The sequence below is a fragment of the Papaver somniferum genome, unplaced genomic scaffold (assembly GCF_003573695.1).
Source record: "Papaver somniferum cultivar HN1 unplaced genomic scaffold, ASM357369v1 unplaced-scaffold_99, whole genome shotgun sequence".
Taxonomy (NCBI): Eukaryota; Viridiplantae; Streptophyta; class Magnoliopsida; order Ranunculales; family Papaveraceae; genus Papaver; species Papaver somniferum.
The window spans coordinates 2,496,381-2,521,574 of NW_020653081.1; the positions used below are offsets into that span (position 1 = coordinate 2,496,381).

Consider the following 25,194-nt stretch of genomic DNA (forward strand, 5'->3'; position numbering starts at 1 on the left):
TTTATATATAAGTCATATTCCTTGAACCAAAGTTTGCGAACTTTGTTGATCAAGATAACCGGAAGAATGGCGTGAGCCAAGTCCGCGAACTGCCGAAGTTCTCATACCCGAGAATTTCAGCTGGAGTTGACAAACTATTTGCGTAAAGATAAGTCCGCGAACTCAGTCCGCGAACCGGCAAAATTCTCATACCCGAGAATTTCTATTGGAGTTTGTAAACTCTGCCCGGTAACTTAAGTCCGCGAACCTAGTCTGTGAACTTGAGAAGGTTATATATCTGAAGATGATTTCTGAACTTAAACTTAAAAGACAAATGAATGCAGTTTGCTAACCGGGGCTATAAAAGTTCATGAACCGATTCAAGTGAATCAAATCATCTTTGCTTCAATCGTGTCTTGTGTAGTACATGAGATTTCCTTGCAATTGAATAACTATCTAACTAGTTCATTTGAAATCATTTGAACTATTTATGGTGAAGAAGAACGTGTTGATATGGAATGCTCATATGGCTAACCTTTTTGTTAACTATTGTTGAACCAACAAGTGCATACGTTTGGGTACGGCTAACAAACCTAGAAGTGTGCATTGTCAAGTGTGTGTAACAAGCTAAGTTTTCGATATAACGGTTGAAAAATATTAGCTTGAATCTAAATCAGGTTTCATCTAACGGTGGATATTGATTGCTTTGTTACCAAGGTAACTTAATTGCAAACCCTGATTTGAAAGACTATATAAGGGGAACTTTAGTATCTGTGCAAAACTAATCCCCACACCTCACGTGTGATACTAGTTTGCATATTAGAGTCGGTTCTCTTTTAAACATTTGGTATTCTTCTTCTAAAACCAGGTTAACGACTTAAAGACTTCATTGGGATTGTGAAGCCAGACCGATACTACTTTTATCGTAGTTGTGTGATCTGATCTTGCATCTTCTATCGTACGAGTACCATCAGATTGATTGGCTTGAGATTGATATCTCTAATAGGCAAGATATATAAAGTAATCACAAACATCTTCGTCTCATTGTTTGTGATTCCGCAACATCTTGTTTCGCTACCATATGATTAAGATTGTTGTGAGGTGATTGATAACTCTAGGCTGTTCTTCGGGAATATAAGACCGGATTATCAATTGGTTCCAGTTCACCTTGATTATTATCAAAAGAAGGAACAAAACCTTTTAGGGTTTATCTGTGGGAGACAGATTAATCCTTTGATAGACTTGTCTTTATGAGACATATTTGTTTATTGTCAAGTCTTCGACTTTGGGTCGTAGCAACTCTTAGTTGTGGGTGAGATCATCTAAGGGAATCAAGTGCGCAGTATCCTGCTGGGATCAGAGGCGCGGGGAGTACAACTGTACCTTGGATCAGTGGGATAATGATTGGGGTTCAACTACAGTCCAGTCCGAAGTTAGCTTGGAGTAGGCTAGTGTCTATAGCGGCTTAATACAATGTGTTTTCAATCTGGACTAGGTCCCGGGGTTTTTCTGCATTTGCGGTTTGCTCATTAAACAAAATTTCTGGTGTCTGTGTTATTTCTATTTCCGCATTATATTTTTTTATCTTTATAATTGAAATAATACAGGTTGTGCGTTTAGAACATCAATTAGAATAATCCAACCTTTGGTTGTTGATTTTCATTGATTGATCGTTGGACATTGGTCTTTGGTACCATCCAAGTTATTCCTTGTGTTTGATTAAGGACTCGCTGATTTATGTTAGATCGAGTAAATCAAAACAAGAGAGAGATATTAAATCAAAAGTAGATTCTATCTCATACTCTTGAGACAAAGTCGTATAAGTATGATAGTTTTCATACATACACATTTGCTATTTCGAGTCGAGTTTACTCGCCTATCTTTTTCTCGAAATATGTGTTGGTAAGCTTTCGCTTTAACCATTTTCATCTTTACCCGTGACGAAAGTCATGATGACATTTCAATCTTGAAAATAGCTTTGATGAAGATAGTCGTGAATAACGATTGTTATAACATTATAGAAGAATGTTTAAATGATTGAAATGTAGAGTTGAGATTACCATCTATGTATATAAGCATATATAGTGTGTCGCACATTAGTGTATTAATCCATGTGCCGGAAGCCAAGTGCGTGCATATGTGTGCATGCAGTATTGGTGAAGGAGACATGTTAATTACGCGTACCCGTACGCGTACCCACAGAAGTTTTCATACCGAAAATTTCTGTTGGAGTTTGTAAGTTTGCAAACTAGTAAACCAGTCACCTTAGGTACGCGTACCCATATGCGTACTCACGGAATTTTTTTCGAACCGAAAATTTCTGCTGAGTTTGTAAACTCAAATCCGGTAGCTAAGTTACGCGTAATCAAGTTGGTGATATCTCAAATCGGTAGTCCATGAACTTAACAATAAATTATAAGAAATGCAATCTTTGCAAACCGTGGCTATATTGTTCATGAATTGATTCAAGTGGATCAAACCGATTTTGTTTCAATTGTGTCTATGAATAAATACCTAAACAATTGAACAACTTTTCAACTAGTTCTTATGAGTCATTTGAACTAGTTATGAGAAAGATGAATACGGTTAATATGAAATTGCTCATATGGCTAACCATTGGTTAACTATTTGTGAACCAACTAAGTGTACACGTTTAGGTACCGTTACTCAAACCTAAATGAATACATTTAATTTGTGTATGTGATAAGCTAAGTTTCAATGTAACGGTTGAAAGATATTAGCTTGGTTGAATCAGGTTTTTTCATCTAACGGTGAATATTGAATGCTTTGTTACCAAGGTAACTTAGATTGCAAACCCTGATTTGTAAACTATATAAAGGAGACATCCAGCATATGGAAAAACTAATCCCCACACCTTCTGTGTGATACTAGTTGGTTTGCTAGAGTCGATTCTCCTTTAACCTTAGATTTCTTCTCGAGACCCTGTGGGTTAATGACTGAAAGACTTCATTGGGATTGTGAAGCCAGACGAAACTACTTTTTTTGTAGGTGAACGATCTGATCTTGCCATTTTCTATCGTATGAGTTCAATTGAATAATTGGCTTGAGATTATATATCCGATAGGGCAAGATAAAAATAAATCACAAACATCTTCGTCTCATCGTTTGTGATTACACAGTATCTAGTTTCGCTACCATACGATTTAGATTAATGTGAGGTGATTGACAATACTAGGCTGTTCTTCGGGAATATAAGTCTGGTTTATTAATTACTTCCTGTTCACCTTGATTTATCAAAAGACATAACAAAAACTCTTGGGTATTTCTGTGGGAGACATATTTATTCAATTCTATAGACTTTTCTGTGTGAGACAAATTTGTTTATCAAGTCTTCGACTTTGGGTCGTAGCAACTCTTAGTTTTGGGTGAGATCAGCTAAGGGAATCAAGTGCGTAGTATCCTGATGGGATCAGAGACGTAAGGAGCGCAACGGTACCTTGAATCAATGTGAGATTGATTAGGGTTCAACTACAGTCTAGACCGAAGTTAGTTTGTAGTAGGTTAGTGTCTGTAGCGGCTTAATACAGTGTGGTGTTCAATTTGGACTAGGTCCCGGGGTTTTTCTACATTTGCGGTTTCCTCGTTAAAAAACTTCTGGTGTCTGTGTTATTTCTATTCCGCATTATATTTTGTTATATAATTGAAATATCACAGGTTGTGCGTTGTATCGATCAATTTTGAAATCCAACCTTTGGTTGTTGATTGGAAATTAATTAATCCTTGGATATTGGTCTTTGGTACCATCCAAGTTATTATCCTTGTATATGATAAAGACTCGCATATTTTTATTTGCTTGAGTAAAGATAAAATCAATAGATTGAGATAATAACTCCTCGATATACTTTTCTCTACATTGAGTCTGACTGTCTAGTTGATTCTCTAGAAAGTATGTATATTGGAGTTAGTCCATACAGATTGCTAACCGAAATATTGGGTGAGGTTGTTGTACCCCTGCATTTTCAATTAGTATCAGAGCAGGCAAACACGTTCAAAACCTCAAAAGTCTGTGTTTGTAGCGATAGGTTTCCATGGACAGAGGTGCTATATCTATTAACGTACCACCAGTCTTCGATGGTTCAAACTACCCATGGTGGGAGGTTGCGATGCGTGCTTTTCTTCAATCTCGTGATTTTCAAATATGGGTACGCGTTATTAATGTCTATGATCCTCCGGTTAATACAGAAGAAGATGTATCTGTACCTAATGATGTTGGTAGATATAGTCCAGAAGAAATTCTTGTTGCAAAGCAAAATTCTGACGGCTTGAATGCTATCATACATGCCATTACCCCAGATCTTCAGCATTTTGTGTCTACATGCACTAAGTCTAAAGATGCATGGGATATCTTAGAAACTATATTTGAAGATAATAGATACGTTTCTAAGAAGCATACCATTGATGGAGGAAATAACCTCAACACTCTCTCCAAAAATACTCTTTTTGGAAAGATCAAAATTCTTGATCAAAATTCTGTTCAAACATTTGCATTCAATGCTGTGTCCGACACAAGTGAAGCCTCTAACTGGTCTCGGACTGTTGAATGTCGTTCAAATAATGATTGGTTTGATAAACCATTGATAACAGAAAAGATCAAAGAATCTATAAAAAGAAGCATTAGATGTGATAAACGTCTTTTGCCAGCATTTGCTGTTGATGATTCTGTGGAAGAAAAATCTTTAAGTGTCAACCGTTTGAATATGTCTGATAGATGTGATGAACCCTCAACATCCACATACTCAAGTCTTGATTCAGAATTTGAGTCTGACATAGAGTTTTTCGAATTTTTGAATATATAGAGAGGTTCTTCAAGAAAATCTTCAATTAAAAGCTTCATTGAAGAAACCAGAATCATTAATCCAGGTGAAAACTATTGAAATAGATTGTCTCAATAATAAAATCACCAGAACCATTGCTATAATTAAAAAATATATTAACACTCTTAAGGATGATCTACAAAGACGATCTGAAAGTTCTGACAAAATTTCAGCAATACTATTTGGTCAGAAGCCCTTTGGAAACACAAATGGTTTAGGATTTAAAGAAAAAACTGCAGGCATTGTCAACCTCCTTGTTTCTATTGATCATAGAAAAATAAAAGTTGACAGTTGTGATAAAAAGAAGGCAGTTCAACAAGACAAAGGATCCTTGATTTGTTCCTTTTGTGGAAGTTTCAAAAGGATCAACAAAAGAAGTGCCAAACTGCAAAATAACATGGAAAAGATGAATCTGTATAATCAACTTGGTGCTTCCAGAATCAGAGGAGGTAGGAATTCTGTTTATACAACAAACCTTGGTAAATAATTATGTGATAAACAAGGGGAGCGCTTGGCTCACAACGTCTCTGTTTAATACCAGAGACGTTCGCATCCTCATCTTTAACTTGAGAAAATAGGGTTTTGCGTCTTTGTGTCTCAAGTATTGTATTTATTTTTCTTAATAAAATTTTCTCCTAAAAATATAGATAATGGATCATTAAACTATAGAAGACCTGTTCTTCTAGGGTTTAAACGTTCTTAAGTCTAATGTTTGTAGACTTCCTCCTTCTCTAAAAGATACAGTTTCATGGCTCCTATAACTAGAGGCACCACAAGCAGGGATGCAGTCGAAGCAGCTAACGGGTATCTATGTAAAGGAATTTCTTCCTCAAAAGTGAAGAAAGTGAAGGCTACAAATAATGGTGATGGTTCTTTCTCTAATTGGTTCGTGTCTTTTTATCAACTTGATGATAACTTCAGGGGCTTGGTGAAAGAATTTATCAACAAAAGAAACGATTTAAAATCTCAAATTGTTTCGTCTTTAGAAGAGTTAATTCACTATGAACGAATGTTGTCTCTAACAACGAACACCGTACGTGAACTAAAAAGAGAACTTAGTGAGTTGACAGATATTTCTAAAGATTTGGAGGAATTGAACGATCCCATAATCAATGGGTTTTTCAATAATGAGAAGGAATTCTTAGTAGAGGCCTTGAGAAAGCTCTATGATGTCTAGTAAATCTTCTTATGAGAATTTTATTCCTATGTTTTGTTTAGAAGAATAACTAGGGTTTGGAATAGCCATTATTGTAGGTACACATAGTTATGTCCAACGTTTTCATCTTTATGTTTTTAGGTTTATTTGTTTAAATTCTAAAAAATTATTTTGGAAGATGAGGATTGCAGTATTAATCTTTATGGTTTTATATATTGCAATATGTTATGGTACATGTGTGTTTGCGTCCGTGAACTATTATTGTCCCATACGATGTCAAAAGTTATCTCGTTTATATTTCGATATGCATGTATTGATACAAGAATGAATGAACTTTTGACAAACAAAAGTTAAGACTATTATGTCAATTCTTTGATGGAAGATAGGTTAAAATCTTTTGTTTACAAGGATTATGTCTATTGTATGTCGTTATGCAAATAGTGATGGAAAATAGAATGAATCCTTGTATATTCCGCAGTATTGATCTTCCTCGATCCATATTTTATGTATATACCGTGTGGCTCCATAAGTCTTCTTGTGTGAGCATTTCCAACAAAACTAATCATATATTCGTTTGTGATTATTTTGGTTGTGTATTCCGATTAGACTAATCATAGGTTCTCTTGTGGTTAATTTGATTGAGAATTTTTGGATAACAAAATCATTTTTTTGGTTGTTGGTGTCCAAAGAAATCCTTCTTTTCTTGTAAAAGTAAGGTCACTCTTGTTGTTCTTTCGGGAATGACATCAAATGGGGGAGAGTTCTTTTGAACTTCCGCTTAATTTCCATATCTTTTTGGGGAGTTCGGCTGTGGAATATTTGAGGAGTTATCTTGTATCTTTATAAACTCCGTGATGAATGCATTTAGCTTCGGCTTTATGATTGCATAAAAAAAAAGTTGATATGTATTTTTCTTTGGTCTTGAAGTGTCTCCATGAGAATTTCATTAGGATCCCATTTTCGTACCTTTGCCAATTTTATTGACAAAAAGGGGGAAAATTAATATGTAGTTCACACTACAAATACATATGGTTTTCGGATCATTGTGTAAGGGGGAGTGGTTTTCGTGTTGAGACGAAGTATTGACTAAGGGGGAGTGATACATATCACCATAGTTTTGTTGTCGAAGTTGTGATATGAGAACTTTGATGCTGTGTAATAATACTATGACACTGTATAACAATGATTGAGAGCTTTTGTTTTCTCATTGTTATGGCTACAGAACTTCAACAACGATGATGATAAACTTACAACCTTTGGAATAATTGGAGTACTTGGAAGTGACGAAGATTTCGAGTAATGTTGAAGCACCAAGGAGATCAAGCATGTGGACGAGAAGCTACAAAGTTTTATCTTTTTTGTAATCCATATGTATTGATACTTTTGCCACTAAAATTGACAAAGGGGGAGATTGTTAGAGCATTGCTCGGTCGAACTCGCATGCGTTGCTATCTCAAGCATGTTTGTCAATATTAGTGATCAAAACTATATGTCTTGATTTCTAGTTTACTTATGACTAAGTCTCGGTCTAGGATAGTCAAGTGTAATTGAAGCTCCAAACTCCATGGAGATCATCTTACGAAGACGAAGAACTACTCGAGGAACCAGTGGAACTTCATCCGACTAAAAGGTATGTGGAGACTTGAACTTATCTATCACTCAAAAGTCTATTCTATCTCCTACTCTTGAGACAAAGTCGTATAAGTATGATACTTTTAATACATACAAATTTACTATTTCGAGCCGAGCTTACTCGCCTATATTTTTCTTGAAATATGCGTTGGTAAGCTTTTGCTTTAACCATTTTCATCTTTACCCGTGACGAAAGTCATGATGACGTTTCAATCTTGAAAATAGCTTTGATGATGATAGTCGTGAATAACGATTGTTATAACATTATAGAAGAATGTTTCAATGATTGAAATGTAAAGTTGAGATTACCATCTATGGATATAAGCATATATAGTGTGTTCGCACATTAGTGTATTAATCCACGTGCCGGAAGACAAGTGCGTGCATATGTGTGCATGCGGTATTGGTGAAGGAGACAGGTTGAGTACGCGTACCCATACGCGTACCCACGGAAGTTTTCATACCGAAAATTTCTTCTGGAGTTTGTAAGTTTGCAAACTAGTAAACTAGTCATCTTAGGTACGCGTACTCATGGAAGTTTTCGAACCGAAAATTTCTGCTGAGTTTGTAAACTCAAATCCGGTAGCTAAGGTACACATACCCGTACGCGTACTCAAGCTGGTGATATCTCAAATCGGTAGTCCATGAACTTAAAACAATAAATTATAAGGAATGAAATATTTGTAAACCATGGATATATTTTTCATCAATTGATTCAAGTGGATCAAACCGATTTTGTTTCAATTGTGTCTATGAATAAAGACCTACGCAATTGAACAACTCGTCAACTAGTTCTTATGAGTCATTTGAACTAGTTATGAGAAAGATGAATATGGTTAATATGAAAGTGCTCATAAGGCTAACCATTGGTTAACTATTTGTGAACCAACTAAGTGTACACGTTTAGGTACGGTTACTCAAACCTAAATGAATACATTTCATTTGTGTGTGTGACAAGCTAAGTTTCGATGTAACGGTTGAAAGATATTAGCTTGGTTGAATCAGGTTTTTCATCTAACGGTGAATATTGAATGCTTCGTTACCAAGGTAACATAGATTTCAAACCCTGATTTGAATACTATATAAAGGAGACATCTAGCATCTGGAAAAACTAATCCCCACACCTTCTGTGTGATACTAGTTGGTTTGCTAGAGTCGATTCTCCTTTAACCTTAGGTTTCTTCTCGAGACCCTATAGGTTAATGAATTAAAGACTTCATTGGGATTGTGAAGCTAGATGAAACTACTTTTCTTGTAGTTGAACGATCTGATATTTCCATTTTCTATCGTACGAGTTCAATTGAATAATTGGCTTGAGATTATATCTCCAATAGGGCAAAATTAAAAGAAATAACGAACATCTTCGTCTCATCATTTGTAATTCCACAATATCTAGTTTCTCTACCATACGAGTTAGATTATTGTGAGGTGATTGATAATACTAGGCTGTTCTTCGGGAATATAAGTCCGGTTTATCAATTACTTCCTGTTCACCTTGATTTATCAAAAGGCGGAACAAAAACTCTTGGGTATTTCTGTGGGAGACAGATTTATTCAATTCTATAGACTTTACTGTGTGAGACAGATTTTTTTATCAAGTCTTCGACTTTGGGTCGTAGCAAATCTTAGTTGTGGGTGAGACCAATTAAGGGAATCAAGTGCGTAGTATCATGCTGGGATCAGAGACGTAAGGAGCACAACTGTACCTTGAATCAGTGTGAGATTGATTAGGGTTCAACTACAGTCCAAACCCAAGTTAGTTTGTAGTAGGCTAGTGTCTGTAGCGGCTTAATACAGTGTGGTTTTCAATCTGGACTAGGTCCCAGAGTTTTTCTGCATTTGCGGTTTCCTTGTTAACAAAACTTCTGGTGTCTGTGTTATTTCTATTCCACATTATATTTTGTTATATAAGTGAAATATCACAGGTTGTGCGTTATATCGATCAATTGTGAAATCCAACATTTGGTTGTTGATTGGAAATTGATTAATCCTTGGATATTGGTCTTAAGTAAAGATCAAATCAAGATATTGAGATATTAACTCCTCGATATACTTTTCTCTAGATTGAGTCTGACTGTCTAGTTGATTCTCTAGAAAGTATATTGGAGTTAGCCCATACAGATTGCTAATCGAAATATTGGGTGAGGTTGTTGTACCCCCGCATTTTCACATAGAAAATCACTTTCGGAGAAAGGACTTATAGGTGGAAAAGTTTTAGATTGAGTTATATTTTGGTACCCTCGTCTTTTCAGTCTCCCTTCTAAAACTAGTTAATCAGATAACTCTCCATACAGATGTTATTATTGCGGTAACAAAGGTCATCTTGAGAGGATATGTCGTTTTCGCTTACGGAATGAAATACTTCATAACATTCTTATCTGGATGTCTAAGGAAGTAATCAAATCGGTTTCTCATATTACTGGTCTTAATTGTCCAACTCTCAGACAAGCAAAGTGTTGTGATGAGCCAAGATTTTCCTATAAAGATAACACAACAGCTTCCTACAATTGTAAAAACAATTGTGTTATACGGACAAATGATAGCCTTGTTGATCCAATGAGCAAGAAAACTTCTTCAAACTTTTCTTTAGTGTTTAAAGTAAGTGTTGGATCGAAAGCGTCAATCGTTCCTGAGTATATTCATATCAATAATCGTGTTTCGGAACTAAAGACCAGTATAAATATACTCAACCGCAGCATTATGAAGGCAAGGAAGGAAGCAACTTCAGGTATCTCTTGTCCTTCTCTTATTAATTCTCTTGAGACTAATCCTATTGAATTTTCTGAAGATTTTCAAGAAAAAAAAAAGGGAAAATGTCAATACCCTTGATGAGCTACATGCTCATCAAATTACAACTTGATTGCTTACAAGTGAGCATCCTCTTTGAGACCGTGTGAGGATGCTCATAATTCTCAAGAAGTTATTCTTCTTGAGAAAATGGTCTTTGTTTTATCTGTTTTTCAGTTTAGGAATAAAATGATCATCTTACTGTTGAGCCTTTCTCCGGTTAATTATTACATAATGTAATATATTTGATCAATAACTCTTGAGAATATTCTCATTGTTGCTTACTTTGAGAACCCTCGTTTTTCTTCCTAATGACAGTTAATCTATTGCTTTCAACAATTACCTTGTACTCACTTCTGAGCTAAGTTGTTTTGTCATTAGAATGTTTTTTTATCAAAACATATTTATAAAATAAGCTCCATTGGCTTGTTGGTTTTGAGCCTGGATCATAACCACGGACGTTTGTGCACCCGACCCTTACCGAATGTAAAAGAGTAACCCAAGAGCTTCCCTATGAAGAACTCATATATATGTATTGTTAAAGAACTGCTCGGCCGAATTCGCAAGCGTTGCAATCTCAAGCTTGTTTGTCAATGTTAGTTATCAAAACTATAATTTTTGATTTCTAGTCTACTTATAGTGATTTCTCGGACTAGGATGGATTGTGTAGTTAAGCATTAGACTTCACGACGTTCATCAATTGAAGACGAAGAACTACTAAGTAGTGATTGAACTACAATGGTTGATTAGTAACAACTCTTGTTAGGTCTAATTAGAAGAATGAGAAGGGAAGATTCATAAGGAAGAAGAATTAGTCGAAAGAGAAGGAGATAGAGGAGAGAGACGAATTGAAAGAGTAAAGTAACTCTAGTTGATTAATTTTCTAAATGAGTCTTCCTACAGCCAACCAAAATAAAACATTCGTCAGGCCAGCGTGTGACAGACATGCTTATAACAAAGATGACCTAAACACTAGCTACGATTTACTAAGGGCATCTACTCAGGATGGTTAGCCCATAACAACTCATGACAAGGGACATGAAAAATACCCTCTACTCCACAACATCCTTGTCCTCAAGGATGAACTTTGGAAATTGTGTTATCTTGAGCTGGTTGTCTTCCCATTTTACTTCAGAATTAGTTAAACCTTTCCATTTCACCAAAACTTGGGATATAGCTTGCTGATTAATTTGAATATTTATGGTAGCTAGAACACTCTCTGGAGACACCTGAAGTTGGCCATTGTTGTCAGCAGAGGGAAATTGAGTCTGAGATACCACTCCAACACCTATCTTAGGCTTCAGTTGTGACACATGAAAGGTAGGATGAATTCTAGATCCCACTGGTAATTTCAGCTGGTAAGCCACAACACCTACCTTGGCAAGTACCTGATAATGACCAAAAAAATTGGGAGCCATCTTCAGATTTCTTCTCAACTGGACAGTGGACTATCTGTATGGTTGCAGCCTTAAGTAGACCCAATCACCCACATTGAATAATCTTTCTTATCTCTTCTTATCTGCCTGTTGCTTGACTCTGTGTTGTGCAGATACCAAGGCTTCCTTGAGAACTTGTCCCATTTCTTATCTCTGCTGTAAATAGTCTTCAACTGCAGCATGAATTCCTGCCTGAGAAGAAAGGATCCCAAATTGTGGTGGAGGATAGCCATATAAAGCTTCCAATGGAGTTAACGTCAAGCTGGTATGAAAAGATGTATTAAACCATCACTCATCTAATGATAACCATGAGACCCATTTGGTAGGCCTGGAGATAGTCATACATCTCAAATAAGATTCCAAAGAAGCATTTACCCTTTATGTCTGTCCATCAGTCTGTGGATGGTAAGCAATGCTGAGATGTAGGGAAGTTCCAACCTTAGAAAATAATACTTGCCAGAAATTTCTGATGAAAATACTATCTCTGTCAGAAACAATGGATTTTGACATGCCATGCAATTTGAAGATAATATCTATGAACCTTGTAGCAACTGAAGCAGTTGTGTATGGGTGACTTAATGCAATAAAATGGTTATACTTTGTTATCCTGTCTACCAATACCATGATAACTTCACTTCCTTCAGACTTGGACAACCCTGTGATAAAATCCATACTAATATGCTCCCATGTTTGATTTGGAATGGGTAATGGTTGTAATAATCCAGCTGGTGAGGTGTTGAATCCCTTATGTTGCAGGCAAACATCACACTCCTTGACAAAGGTAAGAAAGTGTTCCTTCATTCCCTTCAAGTGAAAGTATAATTTGGCTTTATGATAAGTATTTTTTCCTCCTGAGTGTCTCCCAACTGGTGAAGAATGCAAGGCAGTAATAATGGTCTTCCTCAGATCACCAGACTGTCCAATGTATAGTCTTTGTTTGTACCTCATAACTCCATTCAAGTAAGTAAATCCATCTATCTCTTGATTTTTTATTGTCAGTTCTTGAATCCATTTTTCAGTAATGGAGTCATTATTGCAGTTGTCTTGAATATCTTGGAGCCATGTTGGCTGAACTTGAGTAATAGCCTGACATGACAACACTTCTCCATACTTGACTCAAGATAAAGCATCATCTACTAAGTTATGAGCTCCCTTCCTATACTTTAACTCATAATTATAATCTAAGAGTTTAGCAAGCCATTTCTATTGCAGCATGGAATGAATTCTTTGATCCATAAAATATTTGATACTTTGATGATCAGTGTAAATGGTGAACTTATTTCCTAGCAGGTAAGTCCTCCATTTAGAAACTGCTAAAACAACAACCATCATTTCCTTCTCATAAGTACATAGAGCTAGAAATCTGTTTCCCATACCTTTGCTAATGAAGGCTATAGGTCTCTTCTCTTGCATTAAGCCAACTCCTACTCGCACATCACAAGCATCAGTTGCCACTTCAAAGGGCTTGGTGAAATCTAGTAAGTCCAACACATGAGTAGTTGTTACTGCTTCTTTTAATTGTTGGAAAGATGCTTGTGCTGCTTCACTCCACTGGAATTTATTCTTCTTAAGTATCTCAGTTAATGGCTTACAGATGAGGCCATAATATTTAACAAACTTCCTATAGTAACCAGTCAAGCCTAAGAACCCTCTGAGGTCCTTTAAGGGGGATGGTACTGGCCACTTAACCATGCAAGCAACCTTCTCAGGATCAGCAGCAATACCTTCACCAGAAATGATGTGTCCCAGATAATCAATTTATGACTGTCCAAATGAGCACTTGCTGAGATTAGCAAAGAGGGAATGCTTTCTGAGTAACTCCAGAGTGACAGTTAAGTGTTGGATGAGAGATTCCATATCTGGACTGTATACCAGTATGTCATCAAAAAACACTAAAATGAACTTCCTCAAGTAAGGCTGAAATATATCATTCATGAGAGCATGGAAGCTTGCTGGTGCATTAGTAAGCCCAAATGGCATTACTAGAAATTCATAATGGCCTTGGTGGGTTTTAAATGCTGTCTTGTGAATATCACTTGGATGAACTCTTATTTGGTGATACCCTGCCCTTAAGTCTATTTTGGAGAACACCTTAGCACCCTTTAGTTCATCTAGCAGCTCATAAATGACAGGTATTGGGTACTTATTCTTGATAGTGATTTCATTTAACCTTCTATAGTCTACACAAAACCTCCAACTACCATCCTTATTGTTGACAAGTAGGATTTGAGATGAGAAGGGACTTTGACTTGGCCTGATAACACCAGAAGCTAGCATTTATTTTACCAATTTCTCCACTATATATTTTTGAATGTAGGGTATCCTGTAAGGCCTTTGGTTGGGAGGGGATGAGAGTGGCTGTAAGGGTATGTGATGATCATGGCTTCTGGTAGGAGGAAAGTTTGTTGGTTCTTGAAATATGGTTTGGAAGGAATTTATGAGTGGTTGTAGGGTAGGAGGTGTTAAAGTTTGTTTGTCTTCTCCAATGAGGGATTACAAATGCCCTACTAGTCCGTGCTTGTGTTTATTCATGCATTTATCACTTTCCTTTCCAGTCATGAGAGAAATGCTGGCACTCTCAGTGATACCTTGTAACACCACCCTCTTCCCGTACATATTAAATGTAACAACCATTTTTTTGAAATCAAACCGGACTGGACTGATTCCTTTCATCCAATCCACTTCTAAGACCATGTCACACCCTCCAAGTGCTAGGATCCTCATATCAAAATGGAATTTATGACCCTGCATTTCCCACTGAAATTTTGGATATCTCGAAGAGCTTACCAGTTTGTTTACATATGCCACAGCTACTTGGAATGTTGCAGTTGGATCCACTAAGCATCCACTCAACTTGGCTAACTCAGGATCTATAAAACTATATGTACTGCCACTATCCACCAATATGGTAATGAATTGCTTGTTTAAAGTCTTTCCATGTATCCTGATAGTGCTAGGAGATATGTGACCAGACAAGGCATCAACTGATATTTCCACCTCTTCTTCTACCACTTCCTGTAGTAATGGAGTACTGGAAAGTGATTCTTCTTCAGAGTTAGTTTTCTCTTCATCATTTGCCACCAACATGAATAACTGCTGTTTGAGTCACTTGTGGCCATATTTAAACTCTTCATCACAATTATACCACAATCCTCTTTCCTTCCTTGCCTTCATTTCAGCATAAGTGAGCTTTCTAACAGGAGGCAATTTTGTGCTGGTGGTTGTAGATTGTCTTGGAGAAGGGGATGTTGACTTTGGACTAGTCACTACACTCTTATGACCTTGTGGAATGAATAATGGAGGTAGTCTATTGGATCTAACCTTTTTTACAGTACTCTCTCTTGCATTCGTGCCAAGTATATTGCCTTCTCAAGTGTGGTAGGAGAGAACATCTGCACAAAATCTTGAGTTCTTATTTTAAGCCAATGATGAAACTGGATGTGAAATACTTCTCTGTGAGGTGCCTGTTCTTAGCCAACATCAATGCTTTCATCTCTTCGAAGAGCTCTTGATACTCCAACACAGTACCAGACTGACTCAGTTTGTTAAATTCTCCAACTATGTCATCGTGACCCAACTCTTGGAATCGTGAACGTATATCGATGATGAATACCTCTCAGTAGATAATATTTTTACATACTTGATAATCTTGAAACCAAATATCAGCTTTCCCTTCTAGATACATAGAGGCTACATGTACTTTTTGTTCCTCATTCATTTGATGAAGTTGAAAATATTAAGAGCACTTCATGATCTGGGATTAACACCGTCAAATCTAGGAAAATCTACCTTAAGCTTATGTGTATGAGCAAAATTAGAGTTCTCACCAGAAAAGTTACTACCACCGCCGGATCGATTATTGTGATTGCTCATACTTGGAGTTTCCAGTAGTCCATCTCCAGATCTAGCAGATTGCTCTCGATATTCATCTAACAATTTTCTCGATTCTGTTTTGAACAGATCCATCATCGTATTCAGCATCAGTGGAGAGGGTTAATCCAGTACTTCTTTGGCTGGATTTTCATTAACTTGTAGAATTGAAATTATCTGTTTGGTTAAAGCATCAAAATCAGCTTTACTCACCATGTCTATCGGTCACTCAGAATCGAGTGTTCTGATACCACTTGTAGTGATTGAACTACAATGGTTGATCAGTAACAACTCTTGTTAGGTCTAATTAGAAGAATGAGAAGGGAAGATTCATAAGGAAGAAGGAATAGTTGAAAGAGAAGGAGATAGTTGAGAGAGACGAACTGAAAAAGTAAAGTAACTCTAGTTGATTAATTTTCTGAATGAGTCTTCCTACAACCAACCAAAATAATAAAGACAACATTCTTCAGGCCAGTGTGTGACAGACACGCTTATAACAAAGATGAACTGAAAACTAGCTACGATTTACTAAAGGCACCTACTCAGGATGGTTATCCCATAACAGTTCATGACAAGGGACATGACACTAAGGCGAGCTTGTGGAACTTCATCAACAAAAGGTATGTGGATACTAAAACTCATCTATCACTTGGAAAGTCTATTTCTACTCTATCTCCTATATTGAGACATAAGTCGTATTATTATATGGTTTTCGATTATGCACATTTGAGATTTCGAGACGAGTTTAACTCGCTTACATATTTCTCGAAATATGTGTTGGTAAGCTTTCGCTTCAACCAAGTTCATCTTGTATTCTTGACGAAAGTCAAAAGATGATCATATGAAAATCGTCGAGTAACATCTTACATTGTTTGTATGATACAATCATTTGGCCTAGACTTGGAATGTTTCGTTATGATTATTTCAATAACTTGAAAATTGCTTTGATGCTAATAGTGTGTGAAAACGACTGTTGTCATCCTTTAAGAAAGTTTCAATGATTGAAATAAGAGTTTAGAACACTTAACCAACATTGGATTATAAACATGTTGTGCATTCTTGCATATATGTGATCCATGTCCGGGAACCATAGTATGCATACCCATATGCGTACCTGTTGGTTTGAGAAGTAAGGGAACCTAAGTACGCGTACCCGTATACTGGCGTAGGTTTATGACCGGAAATTTCTGCTGGGTTTGAATGTATACGTACCCGTTCGCATACTTGCGAAAACCAAACTTGGTATGGATATTAAAGTATGAGTACCCGTTTGCATACTTGAATGGTTAAAGTTCTAAAATCGGTTTTGTCATGAACATATACATTTATATATTGAGAAATGCATTCTTTGCAAACCGTGCCTATAATGTTCATGAATTGATTCGAGTGAAACAAAATGATTTTGCTTCAACTATGTTCTTGTATACTTCTATGAGAATATAGCAATTGAACAACTCTTTAATTAGTTTCATTTGAGTCATTTGAACTAGTTATGGTTAAGATGAATAAGGTTGATATGAGACTGTTCATATAACTAAGCTCGGTTAACTACGGTTGAGCCCACATGGTGTACACGTTTATGTACGGTTACATAAACCTAAATCAGGGTACATTTCATTTGTGTATAACAAGCTAAGTTCAATCTAACGGTTAAAAGATATTAGCTTGAATCTAATCAGGATTTCATCTAACAGTGAATATTGAATGCTTTGTTACCAAGGTAACTTAGATTGCAAACCCTGATTTGAAAACTATATAAAAGAGAACTCTAGAAACTGGGAAACCTAATTCCCACACCTTCTGTGTGATAATAGTTGCGACCAGAGTCGACTCTCCTTTAACCTTAGGTTTTTCACGAAACCCTATAGGTTAACGACTTCAAGACTTCATTGGGATTTTGAAGCCAGACCCAACTATTTTCTCTGTAGTTGCATGTTCTGATCTTACTTTTACTATCGTGATAGAGTATTATCTTTGCTAAGATTTTCATGAGATTTATCTTCGATAAGTAAGATTAAAAGTAATCGCAAACATCTTCGTCTCATCATTTATGATTCCACAATATCTTGTTTCCTTATTCGATTAAGATTACTATGAGGTGATTGATATTTCTAGGTTGTTCTTCAGGAATACAAGTCCGGTTGTTTAAGGTAAAAACTGATTCAGTTGTTTTGGTAAATTTGAGTGCGTTGATGAGAAATGAATTCAAACCCAAAACAATGCACTGCACGAAAGTACTTTTAGATTCGAGAGATCAATCTGTAAGACTCTGGCCTAAACCAAGAAATGGCCGTTCCAGATTCAATTCGGTCACAAAGTGAAGGAGAAGGGGTTGATCTTAGGGAGGGAAGCGAAGAAGGTGTTTGAGATCAGAATGTTGAATTATGAAGGTGTGGTTGTTTATGACTTGTATCAGAATAAGGAACTGGCTTGCAGAATGTAAGCTATCAGTTCTTGGTGTTTTCTGGATACTGTGTTGATAACACTTGTGTTGTATTGAAATAGGTTGAAATCCTATTTATACAAGTCATTGAGCGCACGCCATGATCTCGTAGGAAGTGGAGGTGATCAATAAGTGGAGAAGTGGGGTTGTGTAAAGAGTGGTGATCACCAAGTTTCCATTATGAGGGAGAACTGATCACACTTTCATCCACTACTCCCATTGCTGTTAACCGTCTGTCTTTCCTGACACTTTCTCGTAATGGGCGCGTTGCACGCCGCACGCTGTAAACCGCCAGACCGATACCCCAGTGAGTATCCCCCAGTTTGTGACATGTTTGATGTCTCGAGTAAATGGGTCAAGTCGTGGGACTTGCTGCTAAAAGCAGCACGTAGCGCTTTTAAACAAACAACTTCAATTAATCGATGTGCATGGCGCATCGTTGTTTTAGAGCTCGACCGAATAAGTCACGGATTGAGCGTCTCAAAAGGAGGACGACCACCCTTTTTCAGGGAGTTGGTGGTTGTTACGCACGCATCCCAATGAGTGGCCGATCAGTTCCTCTAGGAGAGTGGCGACTGGTAGCCATTCTAAAATCCTATCGGTCGATCCAAGTTAGATCTGGACCGCTTAAATCGGCTAGCCAAGATGAGTGGCTGAGGTGATTTGCGGCAGTTAATGACTGATGTTTAATTTCATGCAAGCAACAAAACTAGCTACCTTTGGGCGATCATTTGGGATCCCTATGGGCTAGTTGTTGCTTTGACGATTGTCCCTCATGAACGAAGAGTGAATGGTGATCACAACGACATCTTGTTGGTCACCTGAAATCAAATCTAGGCCGGTCAACTCGTCTAGCGAAGTTGGACGACGGAGATGATTTGCGACGGTTGCATACTTCCGTTAATGTAATTTTAGCGTTTAGGGGCCGTGCGGCCAACCCTATTTTGGCTGATCGTTTGAAAACGCTGAGCGTTGCTTTGAGCAGGCCGATCAGCCATATGCAAAGGCAGGACGTCTGTGAACGCGCTGACATCTTTTGTGTCGCCTGGAATTGAATCTAAGCCACTTACTTTGGATGGAAAAGATGGACGATCGTGATCGATTTGTGATAGTTGTATGGTATCGCAACCCATATTAGGGTTTTAAAGTCGTGTGGCCATCCTACTTTAGGCCAACGATTTTGGGCGTCATCACCCTGTTAGAGAATATTCGATCGTTTGACACAATAGCCGAGACGCTAGTGAATGTATCTGCATCCTACACGTTGAACGAGATCAAATCTAGGTCGTCCGACTAGGCTGGCGAAGATAGGCGGCCATGATCAATTTGAGATAATAACATATTGCCGCAAATACAAATTAGGGTTTTGAAACGACCACGTCCATCGTAGTTCGATCGAACGACTTGAAGCATTATGGTCTTGTCGCGGGTAGGTCGATCAACCAAGGGAGAAGTTGGGCCTCCAATGAACGTGCCGACACTTCCTTAACCGTTTGTAGGAAAATCTAAGTCGTCCAACTAGGATGGAAAAGTTGGACGATTGGGATGTTTCTGAGACCGTTTTGGTCGGTCTAGCTCGTTCGAGCTCTCCTCTTCAACAACGCGATCACCCATGTTTGGAATTGGAGTTCAATGACGTTGAAGCATGTCAGATGAATTTCTACCGGTCGGGGTATTAGTGGGCCCGCCGACGGTCATTGCAATGATCGCCTATTTCTGCCAGGGCTTGGCTAGGCTTGTTGAATTGCGACGGCCGAATTGTATGGCCCTGATCATTTTGAGACTGATATGGACAGTCTAGAGTTTCCTTAAAAAATTTAAACATGTTGGATCGAGCTATCTTTAATTAAAAGTGCGTCGATACGAAAATCTCAGAGAGTGATGTAGCATGTGTGGGTATTTTCCTGCAGATCTCAATACTGGCACTTCGGGAGATTCATGCTACTCTGCTGAGAGTGAATACTTAATCGTCATGTCATGTCAATAATGAGAGTTCGGCTGGGAACATATTATATGCAAATACAAGGCAAGTCATGCATTAGTTGGTAATGCTGGCAAAAATAGAATTCGCAAAATATTTGGGATTGTTAATATGCGCACCATTATGAGTGAATTTCATATATATATATTGAACTGCTCAGTGAGCGAGGATGGTTTTTTGCACTCATTATTCTTCAAATGGATTTACCCCTTGCAGGGTGAAAACGCATTAAATACTGGTTTTACAATTATAGGCTTGAACTAAAAACCACCATCAACACCGGTATATCAATTGGTTCTTATACACCTTGATTTATCAAAAGACGGAAAAAAACTCGTAGGTATTTCCGTGGGAGACAGATTTATCTATTCCAATAGACTTTTCTGTGTGAGAAAAATTTGTTTATCAAGTTTTCGACTTTGGGTCGTAGAAACTCTTAGTAGTCTGCGGTTAGAGCCAGGGCATGATCGAATAATAATCCTTCATTCATGTTGCTTTTATGATTTTATGTTTCCAGTTGGATGAATAAATGAAATCTCCCGACTAAGAAATCCAAATTCTTAGAAAGATCTCGCAATGTCTTGAAACTTTAGACGTAGCTCTCCTTGGTAAGGTTAGAGTAGAGCATGTGTACATGATTCTGCAATCTGAGCTCTCCCATTCTTTTCTTTGATATTCTCCTTGTAGACTACAATCTTCTTGAGGATTTGTGGCGTGGCGGCTAGGTATGTAGAAGAATGGACGTTGTGCCGTGAATCTTTAAGGACTTCCTTCGAGTGACATCTTTTGAAACGTCTTCTGAATCTTAGATGGTTGTATGGAATAGGATGAGATGAGCAGTCCCCAGTTACACTTCAGATTCGATGGCGTGTCTGGATATGTGAAAATATCTCCGAAATTTGTACTTTTGGAGCCTTTGATGCACATGTACGTCTTCATGCTGAGAAATTTCTGCGGCTCATTAATATTCAACAATGATGATACTGATATCAGGCATAAACCTAAACCGGTTGAGGGACATGAATTCATCCTGTGCTGGCAGTCACCAGGTGTAGTTATCCCGAGCTTCTTTTCTCTTGAAAGACGTACTTCCACTGCATTTGCTGGTAAGGTGGTTGACGAATTGATGAAGGCGTAGATATTTTGGATTCATCATTTGTTGATCAATGGGGGGAGTCGCTCTTGATAGATCTGAATTGTATCCAAACTTTTGGCAGCTCATGCACCCCTCCATAGGAAATTAGAAATCTAGAAACACCGAGTTTGTCGGCGATGTGGCAGACGTGATGCATTTGGTCTATGTGGCTTGCTGATGCGTTGAAGCGGATTCGGCTCTGAAGGGAGCGCTGAAGCGGCTTCGGGAGAGAGCGTCGAAGCGGCTCCTTCTGGAGAGAGTGTTGAAGCGGCTTCTTCTGGAGAGAGCGTTGAAGCGGCTTCTCCTTCAGTTTGATTTTCCCTTGTAAATTACATGCTTCTTGATTGACCGTCTCTCTTGTATTGAAGAAGTCCTTGACTAACGGTGAAGGAATTTCATGCTGAGTCTCAGTCCCCAAGCGTGAGTTACATGGATCTTTCTTGTATGGTCGGTGGGTTTACCATAATAACGATATCACCATCTCGCCTCCATACAGGTGACTCTATTACTTCTTCATGGGAAAGAAAAATATGCAGAAGTTCGGATTACCTCTTTCCGCAGTGGTTGTTTCTATGGTGAATCTCTGGTGAGCAACAACGATTCTCGACAGCAGCTATGATAAGAAAAGACTGGCAGGGAGGGGCATGGTAGCTACTTGCACGAACTTTCCAGTCTTCATATAATGGTAGAGATCGTCTCGTTATTAGAGGGAGAAGTAACCGATAGCTTCCTTGATGTTTCCTCATGGAATAGAGAAGAGGGAGACAGTCCCCTGCGCACGGGTATCTATTGAACTTTCAACTTGATAGATGTTGTCACACTGGATCTCTGAAGAAATAATTTAGGAGAGAGTTGGACTTGAACCCAATGTTGATGAGGATCATACGAGTTATTGATCATGAGGCCGTCTTTGTGTCTATATTGCGTTTTATAGACGTCCAGGCATATCATTGGTTTTTGACAATACGTCTGCTCTCTTGAGTATGTCCTCATCTTTGGACATCCTGGAATCATAATGATAATGTGCTTGCGTCTCTCTAAGTTTAGCATCTTTGAGATGGATAGTGCTGAGCAGTCCCAAACTACACTCCTTTGTCTTTATCATCTTTGGATCGTGACTTTGATAAGTAGGGAAGTTCCCTCATGCGAATGACTTAACTAACATGTTGTGCAAATATGATGAAGATCTTGACATGGAGAGTCTGTATGTACCTCTTAAGTCTCAGGTGAGACCTCCTTCGGTAATGCAACTACTCCTTCTACGGGAGATGAAATTCTGAAAGCGTCTCTCACTGATATCGTTACCGAAAAGCCAGATATGGTATGTGTTGGACGTTGTTTTATAATTGTGACAGTCGTGCATGTGGTACTGGAATTGGATTTGGTGGTTTTGGACGCGCAGGATGTTGTATCTCGGTGGTTTCCCTCTTGCTGCTTCAATGAAACTGCTTACAGAAGCCTGAAGGTTGTATTGCCTGTTGGTGGGATGTATGCTTCCACAAATATCATGAAGCTCTTCATTCCTGGAAGGCCTGGTTCTTTCTAGCAGGGCAGGTTTCGTTGTATCCGAGCGCTTAACATCTTCACGAAGTTCAGAGGATGTCTGAAATTGCAGATTCTTCAACATAGCATGATAGATGGGTACCATCCCATTAATGCATAATTCCACCAATCATTGTACAATCATATTTGGATCGTGACAATCCAGTGCCTGGATTTTGAACCTCTTGATATAATTATTTGGATACTCATTGTTTCGTTGGAACATTCTCCCCAAATCTGAAAAGGTGATTTGCTCGGATACGAAGAAATACTTCTTGTAGAAAGCGGTTAGCATCTCACACCAGTTGGATACGCTGTTTGGTGCATTATTGTTGTACCAGGTGTACGCTCTCCTATTAATGACTTTGAGAACACTTTCAGGAGGAGGACATGATTGTATTCGTGCTCTCCTAATGACTCCAGAAAACGAGAGCTGTGTTCACGGGCATTATCAGTTCCGTCATAAAGGGAAAATTGAGGAGAAGAGTATCCCCTCGGAAGAGGAATTCTTTGCACATCATGAGGATAAGGAGGCCGATGCTGGTGCAGGTCCACCGAATTATCCTTGCATCGATACTGGATAAGTCGTTCTAGATCCTCACGCATGATGAAATTGGACAACCGATTCCTTTCCCTTGAGCGCTCAGGAGCAGCAAAAATTTCTTCATCTATGAACGCACGCCATGTTGAAGTGGTTGCACCAAAAGTGTTGAAAGTACTCCTTATTGGTTTTATGGGCTGATACGACTCTTATGGAAGCCGCTCCATTAACGTCTTGAGGAAAGTGAGTACCTCTTTATGAGTTGTAGCCATGTCTGTATGAGCCTTATCGATAACTTCTCGTCTTTCCATTAAATCAACAATGGTGATAGGGGGTTAGCCTCATATGGATACTTCGGTCTCTCGTCCTGATGGGGAAGTGGAAGTAGCTCTAGTAACGACCGTGGGCGTTATGCTCGAAGAAATATTGGTGGCGTCAACGGCTCTGGCTCTGGTGATCATAGGTGTCACACCTAAGGGAGTGTCTCGCTGTTTTCCGGGTTGACATAATAGGCGAACCCTTTATGATGATTTGAAGATGGGTCAAGCCTCTTTTGTTGTTGTATATGTACGAGTTCTCGGAATTACGCCATGTTCTGGATCTACACGTTTTGTTGATGAAGTGGTAGCGGATATTCCTGATTTTAATTGGTAGCAGTGGTGGAATAGAGATAGACCTTTTCTTTTGTGATCTCTGCAGGTATCTCTCAAGGACTACAATGGTGTTAAGATTTGTTGGAGACTATGTCCATAGAGGAACAACATCTACGCGAATCTTCACTTTGTCTTTCTGGGTGTGGACCCTTTGAGGCATTTCTGGCTTGCTCCATACAACACTTGTGGTGTTTGCAGAAAAGGCGGTTGCTCTATCCGGATCTCTAGAGAAACCGTTGCGTTCTTCTAAGCAGTAGTCACGTTTTCTTGTGTCTCCACGCGAGTTTCTGGTCCTTTCATCTGGGAGATTTACTGGTGCTCATCTATCCAAGGAATTTCCGGTAGCATTGCTTGAAAAAGCATTTTTATGAAGCTTCTTAGCGAATGAAACACCGGAATTGAAATTGGTTGTTGAACCTAAATTGAATTTAATGATTGAATTGGATCTAATATCCACCGTTTTGAAATTAAGAAAACTGGAATGAATATTGGAATATTGATTTTGCAACCGAGAGATCAATCTCCCACTATGGTCGCCAATTGTTTGAGGGACATGAAGCCATCCTGTGCTGGCAGTCACCAGGTGTAGTTATCCCGAGCTTCTTTTCTCTTGAAAGACGTACTTCCACTGCATTTGCTGGTAAGGTGGTTTACGAATTGATGAAGGCGTAAATCTTTTGGATTCATCATTTGTTGATCAATGGGGGGAGTCGCTCTTGATAGATCTGAATTGTATCCAAACTTTTGGCAGCTCATGCACCCCTCCATAGGAAATTAGAAATCTAGAAACACCGAGTTTGTCGGCGATGTGGAAAACGTGATGCAGTTGGTATATGTGGCTTGCTGATGCGTTGAAGCGGCTTCGGCTCTGAAGGGAGCGCTGAAGCGGCTTCGGGAGAGAGCGTCGAAGCGGCTTCGGGAGAGAGCGTCGAAGCGGCTCCTTCTGGAGAGAGTGTTGAAGCGGCTTCTTCTGGAGAGAGCGTTGAAGGAGAAGCCGGTGAAGGAATTTCATGCTGAGTCTCAGTCCCCAAGCGTGAGTTACATGGATCTTTCTTGTATGGTCGGTGGGTTTACCATAATAACGATATCACCATGTCGCCTCCATACTGGTGACTCTATTACTTCTTCATGTGAAAGAAAAATATGCAGAAGTTCGGATTACCTCTTTCCGCAGTGGTTGTTTCTATGGTGAAGCTCTGGTGAG

The 25,194-nt window shown here is 38.5% G+C and overlaps 1 protein-coding gene across 1 annotated transcript; it reads right to left on the minus strand.

Annotated features, from left to right (window-relative positions):
- Positions 1-11,441: 11,441 nt before the first annotated feature.
- On the minus strand, positions 11,442-14,912 carry LOC113346228. Its single transcript, XM_026589791.1, has 5 exons — positions 14,414-14,912; positions 13,152-13,549; positions 12,367-12,911; positions 11,876-12,017; positions 11,442-11,777 (listed from the first exon to the last, which is right to left on the minus strand). Exons 1-5 carry the CDS (start codon positions 14,910-14,912, stop codon positions 11,442-11,444), a joined length of 1,920 nt encoding a protein of 639 aa, XP_026445576.1.
- Between the last annotated feature and the right edge of the window lie 10,282 nt (positions 14,913-25,194).